The sequence below is a fragment of the Amblyomma maculatum genome, chromosome 10 (genome assembly GCF_055883805.1).
Source record: "Amblyomma maculatum isolate TAMU_Amacu chromosome 10, ASM5588380v1, whole genome shotgun sequence".
In the NCBI taxonomy this organism is placed as follows: domain Eukaryota; kingdom Metazoa; phylum Arthropoda; class Arachnida; order Ixodida; family Ixodidae; genus Amblyomma; species Amblyomma maculatum.
Window position 1 is genome coordinate 38,733,670 of NC_139353.1, and position 19,031 is coordinate 38,752,700.

General features: G+C 42.6%; 1 protein-coding gene across 1 annotated transcript in view; it reads right to left on the bottom strand.

The window, feature by feature from the left end:
* Nucleotides 1–3,593: 3,593 nt before the first annotated feature.
* The window catches only part of LOC146176209 (phospholipid-transporting ATPase ABCA3-like), a 38,764-nt gene continuing 23,326 nt past the window's right edge, over nt 3,594–19,031 (bottom strand). The window contains exons 16-23 of the mRNA XM_084580935.1: nt 17,330–17,587; nt 14,352–14,575; nt 12,085–12,261; nt 10,506–10,664; nt 8,416–8,597; nt 6,976–7,149; nt 5,426–5,648; nt 3,594–3,893 (exon numbers count right to left, since the gene is read on the bottom strand). Coding sequence (XP_084437061.1) covers nt 3,654–3,893; nt 5,426–5,648; nt 6,976–7,149; nt 8,416–8,597; nt 10,506–10,664; nt 12,085–12,261; nt 14,352–14,575; nt 17,330–17,587 — 1,637 coding nt within the window. The 3' untranslated portion in view covers nt 3,594–3,653. The remainder of the gene's footprint in view (nt 3,894–5,425; nt 5,649–6,975; nt 7,150–8,415; nt 8,598–10,505; nt 10,665–12,084; nt 12,262–14,351; nt 14,576–17,329; nt 17,588–19,031) is intronic.

The window sequence follows — 19,031 nt, forward strand, 5'->3', positions numbered from 1 at the left end:
CATAGGTGTTCATGAGCAGACAACTTCTGTCGCTACGGGAAGTGTCTCCGTCACGTCATGACCACCGTGTTGACAGCAGTGAACTGCAGCCTCTACTGGCCTGCTATCAATCTTCCATATCTACAGAGAAAACATAACGACAAACACAGCGCTGTGTTTGTCGTTATATGCTTTCTCTCTTGTCTCGTTTTTCGCGCTGTAGCTATGAAACGTCGTCACCAACTCGCCCAACAACTGACCTGCTATCGATCATAGTTGCGAAGTATGAACTAAAAGAAGAATAGTTCAGAATCTCACCCCTACGCGCGGTGCAATCGTCCTGCGAATATTTATTTATACATACCGCAGCCCCTGATGGGCCAATTTCAGGAGTGGGGTTAAGGAAATGCACAAAAAATAACCAGCAGCAAAACAATATGTTACACACTGAAAAATAATTGAAAAAGAGACCGAACCAATACACAATAAGCACAACACCAAAAGAAATATGTGGCATCGATGGCTGATGAAAATGTGCGCAATGGATTATAAAGTAACACTCCTAATGAAATTAATAATAAACCGCTACTCGATTTAAGAAATTGTATTTCGGCCGAATACTCAAAAGCGTTCGTATTTTGAGTATATTTTTGTATTCATACTAAATTTCACAGCCCACCCCTCATGTAATATCCCCGGACCGTTGAGAAATAAATAAATAAGTAATTAAATAAATAAATAAATAAATAAATAAATAAATAAATAAATAAATAAATAAATAAATAAATAAATAAATAAGTAAATAAATAAATAAATAAATAAATAAATAAATAAATAAATAAATAAATAAATAGTTCTTCACATTGAACACGTTTATCAGTGGTCTTTTCTGCAATTTGATGTCAGACATCAGTTCTTTGAATTGATAGACCATGTTATTTATGCGGGTAAGAAAATTAACTGCCTCGGAGAGGAACAGCTATATGCGATAGGTATTGAGGCGCTTTAAGAAGTAAGGCTATAAGTCCACCTAAGTATAGGAAAACTATATGGCCGCAGATTGGATTATGAAAGTAAAAGAACGAGAACCTGATTATTTTGATGTTAGGTAAATGCTATCAAATCATGAACGGCTGGTTACCAGTATCCATAAAGTGGAAAGTATATAACAGCTGTCTTAGAGGTACTCCCCTGTGGGAAAGAAAACGTGGAAGCTAACGAAAGAGGTGGAATTTGAAATGTAGGACCACGCAAAGAGCTTTGGAATGCAAAGTAGGTACATCGTTGACATAGGAAACGTGCCTGATGGGTACGGAGAACATATGCTAATGATGTTCTAGTAGGAATAAAGAAATGGGCACTCAGTGGATGGGAAGGAAAGAGTGAAGGGGGCGCAGAAAGGTAAGTGGGCGGGTGGCATTAAGAAGTTTGGATTATATGGATGCAGCTGGCCAAAGACCGGCTTATTTGGATGGGTATAGGCAACGCCTTTGCGCTGCAGTGGATATAGTTTTGCTGGGTGTAGTGATGATGATGATGTTAATTAAATGATTATGTCTCTACATTCTGAAGTGCAGTATATAAGGCAGAGGAGTTTCCGAATCCCCCTATATACTTCAAAATGCCGTAGGTGAACTAACTACAAGTATTGTACGGTGCATGGTTAATTCCAGAGAGTGAAACAATGATGGACAGTAATATAAGTGCGCAACAAAGACGAGACAAAGAGGAGAAGCGGACACAAATAAGGCCGTCGTTGCTCACTTCTCTTTGTCTCGTCTTTGTTGCGCACTTATATTACTGTCCATCATGGTTCACCAACTCGCCCAATCTGCCGTTCTTCAGTGAAACAATGAGCAGACATGCAATGACAACAGCATTAAGCGTTCCCTTTTGCACCTTTCCTTTCGAACGGTAATTGAGATGCATGCATTTTTCTAATCGGTTATTCACTAATTCAATCTCATAATTTCAGGCTCTGGTGTGTGACCCAAACGCAGTAGCATACAGCAGTCAGCTACCACAATCTGCCAAAGACTACTCGTCACAGGTATGAAGCCTCGCTTTGAGCACGCCGTACCGACGTGTCTGCGTGGCATTGGAGCAACGTGTCTTATTCAGAATTTAAGAACCAGAAGGTTCGCATTTCAGCGAACAGAAGTTCCCTTAGCTCGCCCATGTACTGTAATCTTTTGTACTCACAAGCCGCGGAGAAATAGTGGTTTTCCTATGTCACCTGCAATTTGAATGTCAGGATCATTCCCATGGATTCTCGCTCAGAATGTTAATGAAGCGAGTTTTCGAAGACCGGAGTTCTGGACCACCAATAAACAAAACATTGCAAATTGGCTGCAATTTTCAGACGAACAACCTTCAATTTCCCTTCACATCAGCCTTCTCATTTTTTCACGCTTTACCTTTAGCTTTAGTATGTTTTCGCTGTGTTCGAGTGACATTGAAGCAGGTTGTCTTCTCACCACTATCATTAAACTAAATTTTGAAATTTGAAAAATTGAAAGGTTTAAAACGCAGAGTAAATTGTCACTTTATCCAGGAATCTTGAATAATAGCCGCTATTTTGAAGATTTAACAGGACAAGATTACTATATCGTTTACAAAATCCTTCAGTGCCTAATCAATGCCTAGTTGCAAAGGATCGTTGCTCTAGTTTGAGAAGACTCTCTAGAGAGAGTTTTCCAATACTATTCTTTCATGGGAAGCAAGTATTAACGGAAGTCCCGAGCAAAGGACATTATAAAATCTAAAACACAACATACGCCTATTTTTCCACATATTATTGTAGGTCTGCACAACTGACGTTTGCAGTAAGCGCAACACACTCTTTGTGACAGTAAGTAGTCTGTTAATAAAGCGCCTCTGGCTTTTTAAATAAAACGCTCAGAGATCAGACCAAATTAAAAGGTCAATGATTTTGATAACTCTGGCTAGTTTGGTATGACCAAGTTTTAAAAACTGATTTATTTTACAGCGGAGAAATACACACGAAGTATACTGTGCATAACTCAAGTGCATAACTCAATTTGTATCGTACACTCCCAAAGTGGTCCCGCATACGTTGTATAAAGGTTCCAAGTGGAAGTTTCGCTTATATCAGGAGCTGTTTTAACCCGTATGTGAAGCCGGATTGAAAGTACTGTAATAAAATTATTAGTCTTGGTGCAGTGGCCGACCACTTTCCAACATTAGTGTGATCTGCTAAATATCAGAGTAATATTTAAACGTAATAACTGCTTTTCTTCACTTTCTTTCAGATCATTAGGCCTAATAACAGCCTGAGGTCTACGAGTGTTTTATGAACTTGATGTTTATATTAAAGTGCATTTTATTGACAGATATATAATAAAAAAATGTGTATTGGGCAAACTGCACAAAAAGGAACTCGCGAAGATGCGGACCGATCGAGCAGCGATACGACTAATTTAAAAGCCAAAGTTGTAAGATATCAGTGGTTGCGTTAAGAGCGTTGACTGGGCGCTCTCCGGCGTCGTTATTTCATGGAAGGGTTTGCCTAGTTCGACACATAGGGCGTGTAATGTTGATAACATAAAACGACTGTTGAGTTTAACTTAAACAAAAGAGAGAACATCATGTGGATTCCCTGAAGAATAGGCGTGTATTTAGTAAGCTATTAGGAACCACCAAACAAGTGGACCCTATATGCCCAGCGTGGTGGCGATGGTGTGTCCCAACACCGGAGCCTGGGGCAATTGCGCGGCAGCTGCGGCCGCAGACTCGATAGCCTCCTTCCGCGTGACGCTCCTGAAGATTTGCTCCAGAGATGCGTCCGAAATGAAGAAATCCAGGAGCTTGAAGCGCTTCTTAATCTTCGCCATTTTGGCGAACATTTCACTCCAGGGAAGGCGCACACGGGACATGCGAAACTCCAGCACACCCTGAAAAAAAAAAGAAGAAAAGAAACAGAACAAAGATGACAGGCTTGAAGTTTCCCACACTGTGCCAGGTGAATTCAAAACACGGTATGCCACAGTAGTCATACACTAAGGCTTTTAGGGTTTTCATCAACATAATCTAAATAGATGCGTGTACTTTATAAGAAATGCTTGTCCTCTATTCGTGTACTGCAATGAAAACGTACATTACAAGCAACGAACAATTCATTTCCTAGAATTTCATGAGAGGAAATTAGCCTCAATGACATTCCGAGGTTGCTTTACACGCTTCTCTTCCCGAGAATCCAGACCACTACCTCATAAAAGACAGTTTTGTACCGGTACGGACAGAAATAAATAGAGCGCTCAGCACAATGAAATCTGCGAATCAGCGTCGTTTAACCGAGCTGGCCGAGAGCATATGCTAGCAATTGATGAATACATCAGTAAAGGCCTTCCCAGGCTGTGTCTTTTTAGGACGGAGCCAAGCAAACGTTTCAGCGAGGTCTGGTGTCTAGGAAATTCGCCATCTGACCTATCAGCAGCCCCAACAAAACCCTGCATCTGGTTACTTGGGAAAAAAGTGCGACACATGCAATCCTTAGTCTTCGTCTTTAGGCAAAAGCGGCCTTCTTGCCGATCCTTTTTACTTACTGCGTCATGCTGCATATAGTTTGTGATTTCCAGGTTTTTACAAGGCATAAAAGAGGTCAAACTATAAGATAAAATAGAGCCTACGATAGAAGAAATTTCGAAATGATATATATACTTTGCTACGAACGTGCGGTTGCATGGAAATTAGTTGCATTACAAATTGCTAGAGCGCAAAGGTTAATAAAATTAAGAGTTGCCGATAAAGCAAATAAATATCAGACATTTAACCCGTTAGGTTAACTGCCATGTTGTCAAACACACAGAAGAATTGTAAGCTCAGTATTATTGACCTACTCGCAATAGGATGAAAACAGCAGAGAAAAATTTAAATGTCCATCCGATAACAGAAGCGAAATTGTGCAGCATGAGTAAACGAGTGTCATTTTAATACTTACCTTTGCTAAATACTTTCTTAAAGTACCTGTATATTACAGTTGCGCTAGCACAGATATTTTACAAGCTCCACGCTGGCTATTTGCTTCGTTCATTTGTGCTGGTATTTTTGCAATGCCCTTCACTTGCTCTTCACACCAGCTCTACTACGTTGTCTAGAGTGCAAGTGATTAAGGAACTCTCTATAGTGTATCAGTTAACTGAAATGGCCGATCTGCAAAAAAACTTCGAAACAAATATTAGGAGCAAGGTGAAGGAAATTATGCACAGAAAAATGCCGTGCAAATGTATGTTGGAAAAACATTTCACAAGCTGCGTCATAATTATAAACCACTAAGAGCTTCATATTTATGAAGCAGGAAGACCGAAGTGAAGCACCCAAGGAAGCCAACGCCAGAGCACTGATGGCTACACGCTTTATACCTTTACGTTGTGCTAGAAGTCACGACCAAGCGCTCCTTGCACCGCGGTCATAGAACCACACTCACCTCGTAAGTGTACACAAGCTCCGCTTGGTTGAAATTCTTAACCACTTCACGAGCCACGTCACGCTGGTAGAGCCAATCCTCCTTCTTGTCTGGGAAGCTCCTAACCGTGATAGAGTAACCCTGGCCGAATTTCTCCTTCAGCTGCGTCAGCGTGCCGAGGCACTGCAGTCTGCCTTCGTTCAAAATTGCCATGCGGTTGCAGAGAAACTCCACATCCGAGAGGCTGCGAAATAACGTGAAACCTCTTAAATACGCTCGTACATAAATTATTTTGCTTAAATGTCATTTCGTGAAGCCTTAATGAGAAACAGCAAGAGAATTCGGCTTTCTTATTGATTCTTACGATATATTTCTGTGTCACTTGTCGATTAAATCAGACTACACTATAATATCTATTACAAAAAATACAAACGATTCCTAGCTGTTATTTCCAGCGCTTGCAAGCAAACTGCAGGGTAAAAAAAGCAAATGCGAGTAGATTTGCGTGATGCACAGCCAGCTAGGAACCACAAAACTATATTTTCAGAGTAACACGACATAACAGTTTAATGTGGGTGATTGCAAAAGCTTGCTTGAGGACGTGTTCAGAGAGGTTGAATGGGAGCAGTTAGAGATCAGGGTTGAAGGAGATATCTCAGTAATCTGCGATTCGCTGATGACATTAGCTTGCTAATAGCTCAGGGTACCACTTGCGACGAATGATTAATTACCTAGAGAGAACATGCAGAAAGTTTGGCCAAAATGTCAGTGTGCAGAACACTAAGTTAATGTAGAGCAGCCTGGGAGAAGAACAACAGATTAAAATAGGTAGTGAAGCACCGGAAGTAGTAGGCGCATATATATGCCTAGGAAAAGTAGGAAGCGCAGATTCGGACCACGAAAGGGAAGTAACAAGGAAAACCGGATCGCGATGGAGCGCATTTTGAACGTGTTCGCATGTTATGACTGGCAGCTTACCGGTATTGCTTAAGAGAAAATATACAACAGTTACATCTTACATGTATTCACTTATTGGGCTGAAATATGGAGGCTAACGAAAAGCGTACTACTTAAGTTGCGAACAACGCACAGAGCTGTGGAACGAAAAATGGTACGTGTAACGTCAAGAGATACGAAGCATGCAGGTTGGGACAGGGAAAGAACGAGTTACCGATATTCTAGCAAAAATTAAGACGAACAAATGGAGGATAACCGATTATTGCTAAGACTAACCAATTCAATTCCAAGGGAAGGAAAGCATAGCAAGGGCCGGCATAAGTTAGGTGCGTCAAATGGTTTCAAATTAGGGTCAAATGGTTTCAGGTAACCCAGGACCGGGTTAATTTGAAGAAAATGGGGGAGGCCCTCGCTCTGCAATGGGTATAGTCTGGATGATGATCATCATCATCATCATAGTAGCTATGGTGATCATGATGATAGCAGCTATGTCAGCGACGATGCATTTTGTGAAAACAGTCCTGTGAAGGGGCTTTCGCCCTTTGCGCTCTTAGGAAGACAAGCGCATTCTCGTGCGTTTTTAGCTGCATATGACATCCGCTAATTGGACGCACCTGTGTGAGGTCAGAATGATGGATATCTTTGAGATACGCTGCAGTTCGCTGACGTAGTTGACGATATGTCTGCGTGCCGTGGAGCCGACGCCAGCGTAGGGCTCGTCCAAGAGCACCACTGTCGGCATGCCCAGCATGGACACGCACAGGGAAAGCTTGCGACGGTTGCCGGCACTGCGCGACGGAACAAAAGCAGAAAGTCATACTTACGAGAAACGCGAAAAACAAGACAAAGTGGAAACCAAGATGTGACACGAGCGCTTGGTCGCCAATATGCATGCTGGCCAAATTGCAAGACTTACAATACAAACTTTTGTGGCAAGCAAATGTCTCTGTACGGAGTTTCACCGTTGTCCTGCTGAGAAGCTGGCGAAAGCCTTTCTGGGGTCATGGTGAATATCTCGCATCTACGAGATGTGTCCGTGAGATTCAGGGAGATGCATACGCAAGTCGTGTCAGCGAGGTTTTGCGAGATTCCACGAGATGTGGCGCAGTGAGACGTCGCTATAAGTTCTGACGTCAACATAATTTCTCCGGTAAAGATGTCGCAATAGGTTCTGATGACGAAGCCAAAGGAAAGAAAGTAGTGAAATTATAACGGGTACAGAAACACGCAAGATAGACGAAGAAGAGAAGTAGATAGACGAGAAAGGAGAGAAGCTGGGAAGGATGTCGCCATTAGGCTCTTAAGCAAAGTTAAGTGCAGTTCTGTAATTTTTCATGTATGAGATTCCTTGTATTGACACGCTATTAGAGTTTAAGGTGTGTCAAGGAAGCAGGGCTGATTTGTTAACAGGTATTTAAAAGGGCATTTGCAATTCAAAAAAATACCTGATACGGCCATGAATTAAGATTATGAGAAAAAAGGCGCGTTAAAATTATTTATTTGACAAATCGATTGCGGCTTCGAAACTCCTTTGGGTATCTTGGAAATTGATTTTTTGCGTTGGAGTGGCATTTTACTTGCACGTGAGAGTAAGTTCGGCTATTACAGTGCCCTATTTTGTTTTCAAATACAAAGTCGGTCGTGATAATTATTAAATAATGTTTTTTTCCACAAAATATTTCCAGAATTCATGTATTCTGCCTGTAGGACTGAAAACTTACCTTGCTTAAGAAACCCAATAATTTCTAGAACTTTCTAAACCTATACCCACCTTTGAGGAGAGTGATTTGACAGGAGGAACTCATTTTTCATTTTTAAGGCTGAATTTTCGTGCTATTAAAGGATACTGCCATCTATAGAGGCAAAATCAGCAAGCGCTTTAGTTTTAGAATTTTCTACAGGGTGCTTTTTAAGTCATAACCACTCTGCACTACTGCTGGAGACACCCAAAACACTTTCGCAAGCGTTCCTAGCACTTTTCTGTTTCCTAAATATACATCGACCGTCGCAATGGTTATTGGCTGTTTTCGTACTCAGCGAAGGGGCAGACGTACCTGTACGTTCGCACTTGCTGCTCGGCTATTTCCTCCAGGCGGAACATTTCCAGCATCGCTGTCATATATTCCTGCGTCATCGGGATGCCTCTGAGGCGTATGAAAAGCGCGAGGGTCTCAATGCCAGTCAGCATGTCAAGGAGGCCGTCTCGTTGCGGACAGTATCCGAGGTTGCGCTGAAACTGCACGTTAGAAAAAAGTCATTTTTTAGTAAATTATTCGCTTTTCTATAAATCATTCACTGTCGAAATTGTGAGCCACATCGATTAACCTAGCTTTATTCCAGATTCACCTCCGTTACCTATACATTTCTCATTCGTGAAATGTCTCTTGCAATGTGAGATGCTAGAATGATTCATAAAAGTAGGTCAATTGTTTTTCATTCTCAGGAATAACATTTATTACGCGTACGTTGTGCATAGCGACAGTCTTAGCTATTGAATTGCCAATTGTGATGAATAGGGAACGGACATCGTCCGCCAGTGGCTTTAGGCGTAAATAACAGGCAGTCATGGATCATTTAAAAGAGCCTTGGCTGTAGGTAGTTTGGTGGGGCATCGTAAAATTAAAACCGCGGAAAGGACAGGACGAAGGCAAGCAAAGAACACAGGGTGGTACTGACAACTAACAGGTATTGAAAACACACTTGACGTATGCGAATTGTTGGCAGTTTACGAGCACATAGTCAAATGCGTTTTCAATAACTGTTAGTTGTCAGTACCGCCCTGTGTCACCTCCGTCCTGTTGTCTTTGCGGTTTTAATTTTGCGATTTCGTGGGTCAGCCGGGCTGGCATGTCTATGTGTCTGATATTCAAGAGCACCACTCCTCCTCTTCCCGTTTCCCACTTTATGTTCCGCGGCAAAGGCGCATGTTTTCATGCCTATTTTTGTAGCATTACCGCTTCCTATTCTATTCATCACATCCACCGAGAGCATTTCAAGTGGACAGGTCTTCGTTGAACGGCTTGCGTTAAGCAATAGCTAAGACAATTTAATTTCTTGAAGCAAATTAGTCCCCAAGTCTGCCTCAATGATAGACTGCGGTTGAAATCCTTGACAGTTTCTGATTTAGCCCTAGTTGGAACGACGTCATTTCAGGACGTGACACTTTACCTCCATGCTCGCGTACGTGCACTTTGCTATACTCGCTTTATCGCTGACCGTTTAATTTGCGCTTCGATCGTTCCACACATGGTCGTTAGGACACAGCCGTGAGCTGTACGATTATGTATAAGCGGGGCAAATAAGCCGCGCTTTTGACAGCGCGTAAGTATGTCTCCACGGAGTCTAAGAGGGGCGAGCCTTACCAGTAGGTTCGGTTCCCGTTTCATCTTCGCATCTCAAACAATAATCCGAAGCTGGCGTCGCACATCCCTGATAACAATCTGTACCCGGCAATGTTTCCTGGTAGGTAATACACGCGAGAGCCATTCTCGGGGTTTTCGATTATATCGCGGAGAACGCCAGATTTTCTGCACAGCGTGGCCTTTAACCTACTGTAATAAACTAAGGGTATGGCCTTACGTAAGTGCCGCCATAAAGCGTATGAGGCGAAAGCCTTATTGAATCCTCTCTGTGACTATCATCATGGGTCTTCGTTTGCGTACTTGCACCATTGAACTCGCTTGCTAACAAATTCCTTCATCAGCATCTCTACTAACTCGTAGTTAATAAATTAGCATACAATGTTAAGCAACATATACGTGTCAATGGCTCCCGACATGTTTATATAAAGCACAGCTAAACCAAGCGACCCGAACCCACCTGTGTGGCTTAGGGTTAGAGTGTATAATTCGGGTCCTAGGTGTCTGCCAGAGTTGGCAGCCCTTATAAATACGGTAATGTCACGTCGTGTCATGAGGTCGCGTAACTTGAATACGGCCCTACTATTATCAGCTAGATTTGTGATTGTGAGTGATATATAGCTCAAAAAGCCGACTTCGACTACAACGACAGCGGAATTAAAAGGTACGTCGCTAAAAACAAACTTTCATATTACAGTATTCACATGTGATGGCTGTCTGATAAGACATTTTTTGAGTTCAGTCAAAAATGGAAAGTCGGGGGCAAAAATAACGTGCAGCCTTACTCCTTCTGTATCGCTGACGAGCGAGAAAGGTCCAATGTAGGCGTCTCCTGCGTGCGGGAGCAGTTCCCCGGTCAGAATCCGGAACGTTGTCGTCTTGCCTGCGCCGTTGGCACCCAGAAGTCCAAAGCATTCTCCCTTCCGCACTGTGAATGTTAGACCCTACACAACAGAAAAACGGAAAATCATGGTATGTTATTTGAACACGAATATCTATATCAAACATCGTCAACGTGCTTTGAACCAAAATAGTTAATGTAGTAAAAAAACTTTCTTCCAGGTCTCACCCAAACACCGCCATAATACTGCGGCCACAAATCTGTGTAGGATTATATGTAAAGAAACTTTTTCTTTCAGGTATCACCCAAACGCCGCCATATTATTTCGGCTACATATCTATGCAGGATTACCTTCTAAATATGAATTGTATAAGGGGGGGGGGGGGGGGGGAGTTACTTTTGTAAACTTTAACCTTGTTCTTGGTACATGATAGCCTTATATTTGCTTATGCTCCATAAAACTCTGGAAAACACAGCACATTTTTAAAAGCGTAGTAAGTTAAGCAGGCCTAACAGCAGCCCGAGATCTGCTTACGAATCAGGCGCGAGCACCGGACGATTAGCATGCGGCTCGAGCGTAAACCCGTCTTCTTCTTTACACTTGGGAAATTCTTAAGGCTCAGGTTTATGCCTAGTACCACCCGAAAACTGCAAGCTGTTCTACGTAGCGGAGTGCTTGGCTGCCCCAGACAAGCAGAGGTCTTGTCGTTCCAGGCGCAAGTCATGAACGTTTGTTGCCATTTGATATTCCTGATTACTCTCAAATGATCCACTGATATGTATACAGCTAGAAGCAATATGAAAGGGAACACGGGAGAGCGTGGCCTGCGCACTTTGCAAAGCGCTGCCACCAACACAATACGAGAATAGGTGGCACCAAGGGTATGCTCAGAAAGAGCAGCCGACAAAACCTACTTTGGATGCGTCTTTACCACTGGTTCTTATCACCTGTCGGTGAAAGCGCATTTGAAAGCGTGGAGACCACGCGCTCCCGTGTTCCCTTTCATATTTCTTCTAGCTGTACAAGCAATAAATCGTTTCACTTGAAATCTCTCTCATCTTGTTTTATTGCTTAAATTTGATTAAACGAACTGCCTACAGTTCAGTATGTATACGTGCCCAAAGATGCCACTGATATTTGCGTGGCTCATCACTTCACAAGGGTGGAAACTTGGGCTAGTCTGTAACAGTGATTCATGACATGAGAGTGTAGTGCAAAAAGACGACAGACATAGAAAAGGTACACAACACAAAACACCTGTGTTGCGTACCCTTTCTATGTCTGTCGTCTTTTTACGCTACACACTCATGTCATGGCTCATCACTTCATCGGAGTTGTCAGAAATTCCTTGATCAGACTGGGAAGCAACTTTCATGGCCTGGGTGGCTAAATGATAGCGGTTCGTCTAATATTTGAAAGTCTGTATTGGAAGCAGCGCACATAAATTAAACCATTCAAAAATCATGAACCATGTCCTCGTTGGATAGTGCTACTTTCCCAAATTATTCCCTCGTGCACTCACCTTGAGAACGAGGTATGGCTCGGTATATCCATACGTCTTATGCAAGTTTTGGACGACCATCAGTGGTCGCGTCTCTGGCGCCATCTCCCCTCGACCAAAGGCTGCCACGAGTTCGTTCTCAAACATAACATCTGTGTCCTCGGGCTTGCTGGCCTGCAAAAACAAAAGCCGATTTACCTTGTAAGAAACAATGCTACTTTGCTTTTTAATATGCTAAGTAGTTCAGAAGGTAACACTAAGTACTGTTCTCCTTCAGAAGGCATGCTTTAGAGCGAGCCATTTTTTATATTCTGACAAGAAACCGAAGGTCGTAGGCCGAACTCGTATTCACCACCTCCACATGTCTTGGTGGTACTCTATCATACAAATGTATTATGGCAGCGGTGCGCCAGAGCTTCCGTTTCTTGAAATTTACTTTGTGTGAAACATAAAGCGTTATACCAACTTAGACGAAGATGTTCTGTTATAGAGTGGGCGTCACGCAGAACGCGATCTAACGTTAAGGTGGCATCAGTGGGAGAGCTGTTACATTGCCAACCCGAACTGAAAAGAGACAGGATCATCTGGTCAAAAATACGAAGCATTTTGTAATCGTGGGCAAGGAGAGAAAATTTCAGGGAATTTTGTGTGATATATTTGTACATCGAAATCATGGCAACAGTCACGTAAATTGTAAATGACACAAGGCGGTTGTTCTAATCACCTTTTCACTTCTGCAGTGATAATCTCTGAAATTAATGTGCAAATTTTGACCCAAATATATTTTTATGTCAAACAGATGAAAGTTTAATTAATGCGATGAATTCAACGCAATGTTACTTGCTAATGAACAACGAGAGCAACGAAAAAAGAGAGGTCGATGGATAAACACTAAACAAGGACAAGTGGAGAACTTCAAGAATTAAACATGTTCAGCACTTTTCATTGATGTCTTCAGTCTAGTCCCTCCTGTATTTCGCCCTTTTAATTACCCATGCACCCAAAAAAGGCACACATACTTCTGGCAGGATCCAGGAATAATGAAGTTGCTCTTCGTACCATTTTATAAGAAAACACTATTTTCACAAGGAACATTTAATCTATATTTAACCAAGTGGGGTTTCTTGAAATTTCACAATTTCCTTAAAGTTGAACATGTTTGAAAAGAAACCAGAAAGGGGCGGTTAAAACATTGTTGCCGTTATAAGACTTGTTATACTTTCTGGTATTAAAGCGTATGCCAAACTTGGTATCTGTTTTTTCAGGTATCGCATTTCAAATAGTCTAAATGTGGCAGTACGGCGAAAATGTGACAAGACCAAGTAGAGGTTAAAATATTGTCATGTCAGTTTGAGAAACAATATGGCCTTCTTTTTATTCAACAGAAAGCATTCGGTAAAAGCCTGACTCCGTTTTGTTTTCTAGCATAATGCCGGCACAATTATTGGTGCTAGTACAATGCTATTGTTTTCGTCTTATGGCGGTGGTGTTTGGCGCAGAGAAGAGTTATTCAGCTTTAAGGACAAACCGCACGAGCACTCGATGGTTTTAAACACACTGGTGTCACAGGTTATGAATAAACAAACATAAGACAGCATATAGTTTACTATAATCTTAATTTGCGCCATGTGCGAACTTGCTGCATTGTTTCGCGCCATAAAGCAATGTAATTTTAATGTTTATAGAGAGTGCGTTATCAGCAAAGGTGCTCTGGAAGCGCTATTTGGTGCAGGCAGATGCTTCGTGGGCTATTGGTATCAATTTCGCAATTAGGCGAAGACGAGCAGCCATAAAGAAAACTGATGTATACGTTATGCTGCGTAAATAGCTGACGCAATGTGCACAGAAGCTCAGATGTAAGCTATGTCCACGCAATCCATATGAAGACATGAGGCCGATAAGAAGTAAGCATCCTTGCTTGCTACCATTCGCCATTGGTGGCTAGCGCATGTGCATTCCGGTCTCTTCATAGGTTAAATGAACCGCTGACTTCACAGTGTAAGCTGGACTGGGGGCGAAGTAACTGCGTCCCCCTCCGCATCATTTACTTTTGGCTCTTTTCTCAAACATCCGCGCTAGAACGCTCCTAATGAAATGCGTGCGCTAGGAGCGTCGTTCCGAATCTGCATTGTTAACCTGTCCTACACTTCTCCTGTGCGAAGAGTTCACGTTTACTCTCGAACCCCACAGAGTATTTCTAGCAGATCATCACAGAGGTTCAACTGGCAATAAAAGGTATTCAATACGGAGTGCACCTTTTTGGAGCCTTGGATATCCCGCAGCAATACAGCACCCCGTTTGGCGAACATCTGTTGCATGTCTTCCCCGTAGGCCCCTGGTTCGAGAGAGCTCAGTTCTTGGTCAGCCTTGCGAATCCAGCGCTCGAGCAAAAGCAGTATCACGAAAAGTACGGCGCCTTCGACGGACAGGGTGACCACCTCGTAGAACGCAGAGTACGGATGCATGTCGAAAGGGTTGATGATGTGCTCCATGCGGTCTGGGTGGTTAATATCTGAAAATTATTGTGGTTTGTATCGAAAGCTTGATGTGGGCGCGCACCTTATCCTACAATTCACCTGTTTTAGCGCAATCATGACTGAAGGGATGATAAAGTGGCTGTGTGCAGCAAAAGGGAAATTTCATTTTATACGAACATGGATGCCTTTAAAGTGCGCTTACATCGCTTAATACAAGGCTGCCTCTTCGTTTAAGTTACGCTTTGGGGAAAGGAACGCGCAGTATACTTTTGGGTGGAAACCACGGAAATGGTGCATATCCACACCTAATTAGGTCAAGCTCACTTGAAGGTCAAATCTAGTGACGCACTGTATTTCATTGTATCGAGAGCTAAATTGGCCGCAAAGTCGCATTTTCGCTGTGGCGGTGGCCGAGCCGTGGTCGCACCGCTCCTACACCCCATCTGGCGAGCTACATCAGTGGTATAGTACTAATGAGCGATGGCTGAAAGGTCTCTAAGCACTACAAATACTAACCAATAATAATAATGACTAACTAGTACTAATTAGTTATTAGTCATTGCTAATTAATGCGTAGTGTCAACGACTGGCTTTGTCGTCATGACCGAGTCTGACGCCATAATGACGTCACATTCGGTCAGACTGAGTACAGTAGGCATCAAAGGCTTTTAAAATTGGTTTACAGGAAAGAAAAGGCACAGTATCTGTTCCAAATTTCCGCGGACACCTTAATCGAGTTGTACGGAAAACGAAGGTGGGAGTGACATGTGCTCTCGTCTCATCGCAATTCAGTGGCCCAAAGTGCCTTCTGTGGTATAAATAAAGCTCTCATTGCTACACATGAATGACAACAAGCTTAGCCAGAAAAACGCACAGCCTTTGTCAAAAGATTAGAGCCTAGATGGTTTGCTTTGAAGCCGTATGTTATGACTTGTTAACCAATCGTGACTATCCTAGCCATTGGAGAAAGTAGGACGAAAAATCTTGCATTCAGCAAGTTTGGAATTCTGGGAATGCATTACAAGCACATAGTATGGCTCATACGTAGAACCCTGGGCTCTAATCTTTTGACAAAGGGTGTACCTCTCGCTACGTATATCCTGGCCAAGCTGAGCTAAGCAACTGCTGATTTTTTATTTCCATTTTTCGTATTTTGTAATAAATTTAGTGCCACAGAATCTGTATAGCGTAATGAAGCTTTCGCTTCAATTCAAAATTGGTTTATATAAATAGAAAGGTGCACTGTCTATCAAGATCACTTCAAGGTTAAACTGACGAATATTTCACCTACCGTAGTGCAGCTATCGCTTCAAAATATCAACTCACTGTTGCATTTGGAGAAACAATGCAATACTGGGGTCCTCAATCCTGCCAGCGTGTCATTTAAAAGAAGTAAACTAAGCGAAGTAACGCGTACTTTCTCAATAATGATGTCCGCTTCAAAGACTGCCGTTTTCTGTTTTAAGAGCCCACTTTATCAGTACATCATGTCGAGCATAGATGTGGCTTTTCGCCTCAACTGTTCTGCAATAGTGATATGTGTCTGCAATTTAACGATCCAATAGCTAAGAAATTTGTGAGCACGAAAGAGTGGTTGCGGACGGGATCCACAGTAACAACACGAAAACGTTTTGTTGCATTGTCAGGGGGCAATGGCAGGAAAGGTATGAACGTAGCCAAATACGCGCTTTATCTTGTGAGTTTTTTGTTATGATATTTATCATTCTTATTGAAAGATAGATTCTAATCGGTTTAAATATATGCTATGTGCATCCAAAACTTATTGTTCCTTTGCGTGGAACGTATACCTTGAATAATTCCGGGGCTTGCTTTTTAAAATCCTTCATGTTTATCGCCAGAGAAATGTCAGAAATGTCAAAGAAATAACTCAAGTTACCGACATTCTAGTGGAAATTAAGAAGAAGAAATGGACATGGGCAGGACATGTAGTGCGAAGAGAGGATAACCGATGGTCGCTGAGGGTAACAAACTGGATTCCAAGGGAAGGAAAGCGTAGCAGGGGGCGGCAGAAAGTTAGGTGGGCGGATGAGATTAAGAAGTTCGCAGGGGTCAAGTGGATGCAGCTAGCACAGAACCGGGTTGAGTGGAGAAATATGGGAGAGGCCTTCGCCCTGCAGTGGGTATAATCAGGCTGCTGCTGCTGATGATGATGATGATGTTTATCGCTGTTCTCGCAGCGCTATTTATAATATTACCGAAATCAGTGGGCGTCAGATCCCGCTGCGTAAACAAAGTCGCTAAGTTACTGGTTTTTTGAGTGACCGCAATGATAAATGCGTTCATTCCACGAAGACACTCAGTACGTGCTGCAGACTGCAGCACAGATAATCAAAGCCGCATTGTTACCGCATAGCCCTTGAAGTACATGAGCACACACAGTTCAATGCATAGCTAAACTCTATCGTCGCATATACTTCACTGTCAGTTTCGGCTGCTCTGCTATAAACCCACAATTCGTGCTATAGTCATATTGAAAGGCTTTGTGAGCTAGAATGCTGATTCAGAGGACGCGCATTCGATAATGGCTACTGCGAAATTCTTCGAATGTAAGCTCCATACATCATATGCCAAAACAACGTGATATATTTTGGAGGTAACGCCACTGAAACTCTGCTTGAGAGTTCATTGATGTGAGCTGTTCTCGACGCTACAATTGGAGATTAAAGATTTCTAAACGTTTTCCTCCATTTTCCTCCTTTGAATCGTGACATGCAACATTACGTGATTAATCTCGCATGTGACGCTTTGCGAGAGCAAAGCAGACTCACAATCACAGCAAAGCTGAAGAGAGAGCTTGGCGTGGGATACTCTGCTGTTGCACTGTCCCTCAAGCTCGGCACCCCCGATTTCGCAGATACGGTTCTCGGTGGCCAGCTGCAGGATCTTGGTCATACCGCGCGAGTAGGAGCACGAAGGCAACAGACGCACTGCCTCCCTCGCTGTGCCGATTACCGCTGAGACGAACGCGTTGTTCATCTGGCTTGCGTAGTGCTCCATGAACACCTCACCAAGGCATCCAATGGACGCTGCGAGAAAAAAATGGAGGGAATAATGAGCGAAGAGCGTCACTATGGAGAAAATAATTACCATCGCTCTTTATTAACAGTTCATTGAAGGAAATACAACATTAATAGACTGCTCAAAGCTGCATATTAGGGTTTCAAGAAAGTCTTGCTTTCGGTTTGGCGTTTCTACAAGTTACCTGTAGCCAGAGTGCCCCGCAGTATGTATCAATCGCATTGTGCGATGACATGACTAATGAAAAAGTCAGCCTGGGAAAAACTTATGGCGATTGAGCGCTGCAGTTCCTCAACAAAGAAAGCAATAGCAAATAAAAAAAAGTTTTGATGTAGTAACTCTAGATTGCAAAATAGGTAGGCCAACACGGTGACCTTTTTAAATATTACCACGCGCTTTATTATATACACATAAAAGCAGCAAGTCAAATGACCTGTCGTACAGGCACGCGCGCCACGAAGCTAAACCTCAAAGAACGATTCGCAATTCAAGTTGCTACAGTGGTGCAGTGAAACTAGTTTTTTCAATAATCTAGGGCCCTATGTATTTATTTCTTGCTGCATATTGTCTAAATTTTTGAGAAATGTTGCAAACGTTTCTGTAGTAAAGCCGATCATGTCGCAAGTGACAGCGTCGTTCGACTGTCGTTCGATTTGGCTGATTGGGTTTAACGTTCCGAAGCGTTGCATGCGAGAGACGTCGTAGTGGAGGGCTCCAGAAATTTCGACAACCTGAGGCTCTTTACTGTGCACTGACATCACACAGCACACGGGCGCCTTGTTTTTGGGATGCATAGAAAAAGCAACTGCAGCGTCCGGAATTCGATTGCGCATCCTTGCGCACAGTAGTGGCGAGCTCTAACCATTGCGCCACCAAGGCGTGTGTTCGGCGGTCATCTTCGCATATTACTTACAATAATATCATTAAAAAATTAATACTGAGTATATGTGAAATAATCACATCATTAAGCACGGACACAGACAAAATGTAGCGCCAAATTCCACATATTGAATTGCATGCTGTTCAGTTCGAATGTCGGACCTTTGGGCATACTTCGACATAACACCAACAATACAATCGCTTTGTCGGCATTATTTGTTTACTTGTGCCTGGTGCATTCCTCCAGGTGGCTCAAATTCGTGCAATCTACGTGACAAATAATGAATGACCGTTAGATGCTTTGAAGGAATGATGATGGCATCCTGAGAAGCATAATTTTAAAATATACAAGTGGCATCCGCCCCCAGAAAAGTTTCTTGTACAACAGTATGCAACAGCACAGAAGATAAATCTCAAACAACGCTTGTTCATTGACTTTAAGTTGAGATTAGCTGGCTCAGATACTTTCTAAAAAAAGAAGCCAAGAAAGATATAAAAATGCCTCAGGTTCATACTCACATGCAGATATGGGCGTGGTATGCATAGCAACCAAGCGGGAAAAACATACAGAAA